Raw genomic sequence first — 9,272 nt, 5'->3', positions numbered from 1 at the left:
TTCATTTGAAACGCTCGAAACCAAAAGAGAAAGGTCTCAACTAAAAGCAAGATAAAGATTATAGTTATATACACAAAAGTGGATAAGAAAATTTGTACAATTTTTTTTTTGTGTGTGTGTCTGTCATAAATATATTATAAAAGTGAGAAATAATTGTCATTAAAGCATTGAAAACCTTTGAAGATATATCCTTTGTCTTCGTTATCACTGAAAACTCATGTTATTAAAAAAAATAGCAAAATATCTGAAAAATGGACCTGTGCCATGGGCTTCCATCCAGATGTAAATTATGGTAATCAGTTGGGTTGATCTATTTAGCTTTTACATTGGTTAGGAAAGCTCTATCTTTATTATCAGTGTACCAAATTATCTAGTATATAAAGTTATGAATTAATGGCAGTAGCATTCCAGATAGGACATTTATCTCATGATTTTATTGTCTGTGTTATATCATAATCAGTTAACTTTTGTTGTAATCTGTCACAAACACACACACAAAGAAAAACCCAATATGTCATAGCGTCATGCAGTTGCCAAGACTTATGCACCTTTGGCACTCTGGCAGTAGCTAACAAATCTCCACCATGGGTATTCTAGAATGATAGAATTTGCACTGATTCCCCATTTGGTATTGAATATGCTAGGGAAACCTAGAAGCTCTGGCTTGTTAGAATATTCATAGAGGAGGGTTGATAGCCTTTGCCAGAGTGCCACAAGTTGCCCCGCAAATGGTGAGCATGTAAGGTGAGGCTTCCTTACATATCACCTGCTTTATATGATTCCTTCATTTTATTATGATATAGTCATTAGCTTAATCATCATGTATTAATGTCAACATACTTATTTATACCCAGAAACTTTGTAGATTATTGTTTTCTTAATGAGTATATTTGCCGTGTATTATAACATGAATAGATAGCAATAACAACTAGAGTTTTAAGTATACATTATTTTCAAATATAATTATATTATTATTAATTTATTAATTCATTCAGTATTTAAATGTGTAGTAATCTTAATCAAACAGGAATGTGAAACTTTTTGTTAGGCTAATAATTTTAATATCATATTTTTAACAGCATTATCGTAATCATGGCCAATAAAAAACAAAAAATAATTAGTATACAGAATTCTTATAAAAGATTCAAATGATGAAGGCTAAGATGATAATGTAAGTACTGAAGAGTATCTTTGATTACTAAAAAATGATTGAGTAGCATCATGTTTTAATTATCCATATTTGATTAAGAAGGATGTGATTGATTTAAATCAGAGTAGCACACACACACAAATATGCACACATTGTAGATGTTATGAATATTAATTTTCAAGATTGATATATTACAAATTAGCATTTGTGATATATTAATTTGTGTTAGTGGACTTCTGATATTGTCTGTGTGGATATAAACAGACGTTTACTTTATTATTGTTATTATGGTGATTATTATTATTATAATTATTATTATTATTATCATCATCATAATTATCATCATTATTATTTTTATTACTATTATTATTATTATAGTTCACATTATATATATTTTTTTTCTTTCATAATTGTTGCTATTATTTTTTTTTTTTATTATTTTTTTCATGGTTATTATGATAGTAATAATAATAACTGATATTTTAGTTGTAATCTTAATGATCACTGAAACAGATATTTACTATTTATCAGTGCTCATAACTTTGCAGTAGTCTAAATGAAATATAACATTTGCATGTCAGTTGAATGGAAGATCTGTAATAAAATATTTTGATTGCATAGAAAATATTTTGAAGTTGTATACATTTTGTTGTTTGTTTGTTTGATTTGTTTTTTTATATGTATGTTAATATGTATATTTTTTGCTGTGGATGCTGATGTATCTATATGTTTTTAAATTCAATTTGGATATTATTGAAATGAAAATAGTTTTTCGTGAAGTAATGATAAGAACATCTGAAATATAGAAGTTCGAATTATATAATGATTATGTTCTTTCAGTAAGTTTCAGAGTAGATTTTTTTTTTTTTTTTTTTTTTTTTTTTTTTTTTTTTTTTTTTTTTTTTTTTTTTTTTAACGGTAGGTTCATGTTTGAGCCGTCGTGGTCACAGCATGATATTTAATTGTAGTTTTCATGTTGTGATGCTCTTGGAGTGAGTACGTGGTGGGGTCCCCAGTTCCTTTCCACGGAGAGTGCCGGTGCTACCTTTTAGGTAATCATTCTCTCTTTTTATCCGTGCTTGGGACCAGCACTGACTTGGGCTGGCTTGGCCACCCAGTGGCTAGGTAGGCTATCGAGGTGAAGTTCCTTGCCCAAGGGAACAACGCGCCAGCCGGTGACTCGAACCCTCGGATTCAGATTGCCGTCGTGACAGTCTTGAGTCCGATGCTCTAGCCATTCGGCCACCGCGGCCTTGGCGATCATGGGCTTCCATGATTTTTCTTGGCAATTTTAGAGCGGTGGTTTGCCATTGCCTTCCGCCCGGTGTTTTTTTTTTTTTTTTATCGAGTCACCATCTCTGTTTACCCGGCACTGACTTGGGCTGGCTTGGCCACCCAGTGGCTAGGCAGGCAATCGAGGTGAAGTTCCTTGCCCAAGGGAAACAACGCGCCGGCCGGTGACTCGAACCCTCAAACTCAGATTACCGTCGTGACAGTCTTGAGTCCGACGCTCTAACCATTCGGCCACCGCGTCCCCACCAGAGTAGATTAGTAATGATATATCAGTAATAATTGATAAAAAACTGTTTTAAGATAATAGCTGCCACAGGATTGATAGATTAGACTTAATGACAGGGCTGAATGACTAAGAAGAATATGGCAAGATAATGAAATATCTATCTATTTATCTATTTATCTTTTTATCTATTTATCTATCTATCTGTCTGTCTGTCTGTCTGTCTGTCTGTCTCTATCTATCTATCTATCTATCTATCTATTTATCTATTTATCTATTTATCTATTTATCTATTTATCTATCTGTCTGTCTGTCTGTCTGTCTGTCTGTCTGTCTGTCTGTCTGTCTGTCTGTCTGTCTGTCTGTCTGTATCTATATCTATATCTATATCTATATCTATATCTATATCTATCTATCTATCTATCTATCTATCTATCTATCTATCTATCTATCTATCTATATCTATATCTATATCTATATCTATATCTATATCATATATATATATATATATATATATATATATATATATATATATATATAATCACATACATGTATATATATATGTATTATTATTATTATTATTATTATTATTATTATTATTGTTATTGTTATTGTTATTGTTATTGTTATTGTTATTATTATTATTATTATTATTTATTATTATTTTTTTTTTTACTTTTTACTTTTTGAAAATTATGTATAGGCTACATATAAAAGAAGTAGATATTTGTTTTAAAAAAGGCTCTATATACATATTTGTTAAAGAAAAGGAGGCTCTGTCTTAGAGATGTCTCTTTCTCCAAAAACAGGAGAAAAACTAGAGGAATACTTGATCTTAAAGGTGTTGTTTTCTTTCATGCTAGAAAGCGCAGAAAAAAACATGGAATTATTTATTTCTTTGTTTATTAATTTATTGTTATTATTGTGTTTGCTCTTTTGTATTCATTTTTAAAAAAATGTATTTGGGTACATATTATAGAAGTAGAGATTTAGAAGAAGAAGAAGAAGAAGAAAAAAAAAAAGGGGGGTGGGGGGGCTTTATATACATATTTGTAAAAGAAGAGGGAGCTGTCTTAGAAATGTCTCTTCTAAGAAATAGGAGAAAGCCAGACGAATCCTAAATCTCAAAGGTATCGTTTTCTTTCACGGAAGAAAGGGCAAGAATAGAATATGATTGGAATGATTATTTTTTATTATTATTATTATTATTTTCATCAGTTTTTATTATATGAAGAATATACATGAAATAGAAAGTGTTTGTTTACTTATAAACGTGTTTTTTAAGAGTTTATACTGCTATTTTGATTAAGCCTAGTTTTGTGCCTTAGTTATAACTTGTAATCATTTTTTTAAAAATCATCCTTCGCACATTCTCATTTTCGTGTTATTTCTCCCTTTTTTCTTTCCTTTGTTTTATTTATTTATTTATTTATTTTTTCATCATGTTGAGCTCTTATTTTTCTTTAGTTGAAATCAACCTTATCAAAATAGCCGTACTGGAAGCCTCTCCTATCAGTCTCCACTTTATTTATTTATTGTTATTTATTTAATTATTTATTTATTTTTTTTATTATTATTATTATTTTTTTTATTGTTTCTCCTCTCCTTTTAGTTCCCTTTTCTCCCTCTAATCAAGACCCCTTTTCCCCTTCTTGTTAATTCCCTTTATTGCTTCTAATCAGTCCTCCCCTTATTTTCTCCTTATTTCCCATTTAGTGCCTCCAGTTATATTATTCTATTCCCTCTAATCAGTTCCCCTCTTATTTCTTGTAATCAGTTTCCTTTTACTTTGCAATCTTCCCCTTAACAACTTTCATTATTCCCATTGGTGTTTATCATCTATTTCCTTTAACTGATGAGATTTGATTCTCCCCAGTCAGTTTCCTCTCTTCCCCCCCCCCCTCCCCCTAGATATTCCCTTTGACCATTTCCCTGTCTCCTTTGTAGGTCTTGAGCATGGAGGATGCAGAGTTTTCGAAGCCCCTGCACATCCAGCGTCTAGAACAGGCACTCAAGCTCGACCCATTTCTCAACTACGTGGAACAGGTCATCAACCAACCCGTCAGGTGAGGCTTAGGTGCCAGGGGTAGTGGTGGAGTTGGGGGGGGGGGCTAGTATTAGGTATAGTGGGAATGATTTGTAGTTGATATATGGCCTTCTCTCTGGGATATCCATCTGGTGTATAAGCTGTATTTAAGGGGTTTTGTTGGAAGGAAGTTCATATGGGCTTTTGGAAGATGATCAGTCATTATCATCGTACCTATTTAGTTATATTACAAAACCTAATTTTATTTTACCTTATAAAAGATGAACACATATCACGATTGGATGCTGTACTAAGTACTTTGATTTATAACCTTAAAGATATTTGAATAAGAAGAGAACATGTCTTCATCCTGATTTTATTTACAGTGATGACACAGCATCAGAATCAGACGTTGAAGGAAGTATATCCTTGAAGAATGGTATATCGCGGACAAAAGACGGTAAGTTTGTGGATGTATTGTATTTATTATAATTATGTACGTTGTAAAGGTTTAGTAAAGGAACCAAAGTTAGAGATCAATGGCAAGAGGACTATGCAGGGTTTTTTTGTTTTTTTTTTCCTTTTATTTATGATGTGAATTATGTCAACAAAATAACTTGTCTTCTGGAAAACTTAATGTGTGAGAGGATTTTTCCACATTTGTTGATTTAATTTTCTAAATCATATTCAATTGGAGATAATTTGTTTTAATGAGCTTCATTATCAGAGCTTCATCATAAGACTATGTTTTCTTCCTCCGCACAGAGAGAGAAAATGACAAATCACACCTATACAACTTTTTGGGCGTCCGTCGCAAAAGACAATGGCTGAAGGACGTGCTGGTGTCGTCGTCCTCATCCTCCTCTGAGACCGAGAATGACACAGAAAATGAGGACGGACCAGAGCTCACGCCTGCTGACCTGGAGAACATGCTCAGGGAACACCGCCTCCGCAAGCATCACCAGTCACACTTTTACCAGAATGAAGAGGTATGGGGTTCTTTGGATTATAAAGAATTCACATAGAATATATGGTACTGGGATGTAATCTGAAGGTTGCATGATGTTTAACCTTTTTATTCTGAAATAATTAATTTTCTTAAGTTTCATATATGTTATGTTATTGTTTCACCATTTTTTTCTTTTTTTCTTTCTTTCTTTCTTTCTTTCTTTCTTTGATTGTGATTCCTTTTTTTCATCCTTTTACTCAGTTGATAAAATTCTTTTTCTTTCCTCAGAATCGAGGCTACCTATACTATAGTGCTGGCTTGCTCTCGCGTGTTGACAAATACCCAGAACACCAGCGATTCATGGCTGGGTCAAGGAGAAAAAAGAACAAAGAGAAAAAGGAGAAAGAGAAGCTAAAAAAGAAGTTAAAGAAGGAAGAGGAAGAGGATGAACTTGATGCAGATGTAAGAGTTTTGTTAGATATATTTTGTTTTCTTTTTCTTAGTTATGCACTAACAAAAATGGGCAAGAAATCAGTGGGAAAAAAGCAGAAGCAGATAGAGTAAGAAAAAAAAAATCAACATGTTCTTTATATATAGCCTACTTCATTTGATACACATAAGAAATATAAATAACTTTATTGCATTCAAAGCAAATTTTATGTAAATCATATTGAAATATTTTAATAGACATAAGAAGTCAAGCTAGTATTGTAGCCAAGTTATCTATCCCATCTGGACAACTTGTAACTGAGGCAAACCTACTAATAGTTCTAAAAGCCTAATTTCAATTCTTAAAGAAAAGGCTTGCTCATCTAGTGTGACCTGATATCTCTAATTCTGTGATTACTTTGACAAATTTCAAGGGAATGTTCTCAAATTTTAACATAATCTAACCTAACAAGTCTACTTCTTATTATGGTTCAAAGGGACATTTTCTAGGTTATCATACCATAACTTATTGAGCCTGCATTACCACGCTAAGCAGAAATACATTCGTAAGTTTACAAATGTGTATATAAATGAGCCAATGAAATCAAGCTTAGGTTGTACACTTATCTGCGCAATATTAAGAATACCAGACTGATGATGATTTAGAAAACCTCTTTCTCTCTGCTAATGTAATGAGAATATTGGTACCTTTTATAATTATTTATTTTGCATAAACAGACATATGACTAAGGAAAATCGTGATTAAGTCTGTGTATAAATAACATACACAAAAATAAAGAAATTAATGAATGTGAATTAATGTGAAGTGATAATTAGAATTTAAACAAAAAATCTAAGGAAAAAGAAGAGACTTTCATTTCTTTCTTTAATAGAAGGACAGCAATAAGTATGGAAATAATAGTGATGATGTAAATAATGAAAGAAAAAGTTTAGTATCTCCCCCCCCCCAAAAAAAAAAAAAAAAAAAAGGACAGAAAAAGTACTTATACTTCTTATTTCTCATTTCTTCAGTCTTTTATCAGAGTAATGATGATAAATTCATAAATGTACATGAGAAAGAGAGATAAAGAAGAGTGAAAGTGTTCCTCATTCTATCTTTTAACCCAATCGCCACGTTTGGCAAGAATACATGCCATGCCCACTGTAACACAGGTTTATTTATTGTATTCACACATAGATGGCTCTACAAGTGCTTAGTCATCAAGGGTCACTTATTAGTCCTACCTTTCTCACCTGTTTACCCTTTTCCTTGACTTTTGGAAAGGATCTTTTGCATTATTTCATTGTCTTAAATTTTTAACAAGATTTTAATAATACTTTAATAATCATAACATCAATAACAATAATAACAGTATTGATATCAATTGTATTAAAAGGAAAAACGCATTTTCCCGCCAATTCAAGGAATGGGGAAATCAAGATCAGTCAGTAGGGCCTACTGATAGACTCCTTGGAGGCTGAGCACATGTGGAGCCATCTGTATGTAACAAAATTCACAAAAACCTACAAGGGACAGAACATAAATCCGGGGTGATTGGGTTAACAGTGATGACAGCAGTGTAAATTATATTGATAAACACAGCCCACTGATTAAAAAAAAAAAAAAAAAAAACTACAATTACGATAATTATACAAGCAACACTAAATTAATAAGCGAATTCTTGTAGAAGAAAGAGAAAAGAGAAAACACACTGTAACGCCGGTCCGTTTTGTTTGTTCTCTTGATCTCTCATCAGAGCCCTCTTGCACAGAATGAGGACAGCTTGCACAGCTTCCCTGATGATGCTTCTGATGACCTCTCCATACCTGTTAAGGGACGAGGGAGGGGCAGCAAGAAGGATAAGAAGCCCAAGAAACTGGATGCGCAGGTTGGAAGAATTTTGTTATAGTTGATAGTCCATTTTTTTGTTGGTGATTGTTGTTAGTAAGAGTAAAGGTGGTGGTCCAATTTTTTTTTTTTTTTAGGGATTATTAAGCAGGATGTTATTTTTATATTATTTTGTGTATTTTAGTGAAAAAGAAAAAGAAGAAAAAATATATATATATATAATAATGATAATAATAAAATGATAAATAGATTTATAGATCAAAGAAATTTTTTTTACTTTGATCATCATAATTACAATTTAGTAGTGAATAGATGTTGTATGTAGTCAAAACTTTTGCTTTTATCATGTACTGATAATTCAAATACTTCACATCTTGCTCACCGCTGATCATAGGAGGAGATTATGACTGCGCAGCATGTACTTCTTTTATTATTTCTTCTGCTATGAATCATTGTGTTGAAGTTCTGTACACCACAGTCCTTTTCTCTCTCAAATCTTTCCTTTCATTTCATCATCTTATTTATCCTCAGATTATCATTTTGTCATACTATTCTATCTTCTTCAATATCACACTATCCTTTTCACCATTAAAATTATCCATCATCATTTCATATATTCATATCATTATCATCCTACTCCCCATAAACCTTTTTAGACTTACTTTCATTATATTTTCTTCCCAGGCCCTGACCATGCGCAGACACAAGTTATGGGTGCTGATGGCCAAAAAGGAGGTGGGCCGTTGCCAGAAATCCAAGGCCTCTTTCCGCAAGGAGGTACTCCAGAACTGCAAGCGCATGGCCACAGGGTGCATGCGTGTGTGTAGACAGAAGGCCTTACAGGTGAGGGCAATATACTTCAGTTTTTTATTTTTTATTTATTTCTCATCTACAGTAAATTAAGTTGCATTGGGTTCTGTTTCTTTATTTATTTACCTAGATTTGGTGAGCTCTGTTATATAGTTTGCTATCATTGCCATTATAATTTTTTTTTTTTTTTTTCAGTAGTTAATTTATAAGTCAGTATTACATTCCCTAGTTTTATCACTATATCTACCTTTCTTATTTTCCTCTTGCAATTCTTAGAGCCAGAAAACAGTTAAAGACAAAGTGTGGATGCTGAAGCGACTCACAAGAACTATGCAAGGCGAATGGAAGAAGTTTGACCGCATCTTGAAGGAGCAGAACAGAAGAGCTGAGAGGGAGGCAGAGGAACAACGTAAAATGGACAAGGAAATCCTAGAGGTGAGAAATTTGCATCATTAATGTTGCTTGCTGTTGTGCAATTGATAGTTTTTATTTATTTTTGGTTTTCATATGATTGAAGTTTATAGTTGAAGAATAATTTTATAA

The 9,272-nt window shown here is 32.4% G+C and overlaps 1 protein-coding gene across 1 annotated transcript in view; it reads left to right on the top strand.

The window, feature by feature from the left end:
• The first annotated feature begins 4,591 nt into the window (after nucleotides 1-4,591).
• LOC119572470 (chromatin-remodeling ATPase INO80-like) overlaps nucleotides 4,592-9,272 on the top strand; it is a 225,168-nt gene continuing 220,487 nt past the window's right edge. The window contains exons 1-7 of the mRNA XM_037919581.1: nucleotides 4,592-4,732; nucleotides 5,079-5,152; nucleotides 5,458-5,681; nucleotides 5,930-6,103; nucleotides 7,828-7,959; nucleotides 8,604-8,762; nucleotides 9,006-9,164. Coding sequence (XP_037775509.1) covers nucleotides 4,623-4,732; nucleotides 5,079-5,152; nucleotides 5,458-5,681; nucleotides 5,930-6,103; nucleotides 7,828-7,959; nucleotides 8,604-8,762; nucleotides 9,006-9,164 — 1,032 coding nt within the window. The 5' untranslated portion in view covers nucleotides 4,592-4,622. The remainder of the gene's footprint in view (nucleotides 4,733-5,078; nucleotides 5,153-5,457; nucleotides 5,682-5,929; nucleotides 6,104-7,827; nucleotides 7,960-8,603; nucleotides 8,763-9,005; nucleotides 9,165-9,272) is intronic.

The sequence above is a fragment of the Penaeus monodon genome, chromosome 4 (genome assembly GCF_015228065.2).
Source record: "Penaeus monodon isolate SGIC_2016 chromosome 4, NSTDA_Pmon_1, whole genome shotgun sequence".
Classification (NCBI taxonomy): domain Eukaryota; kingdom Metazoa; phylum Arthropoda; class Malacostraca; order Decapoda; family Penaeidae; genus Penaeus; species Penaeus monodon.
Note: the sequence above shows the minus strand (reverse complement) of the source record. Positions and strands in the feature narration are given on the sequence as shown.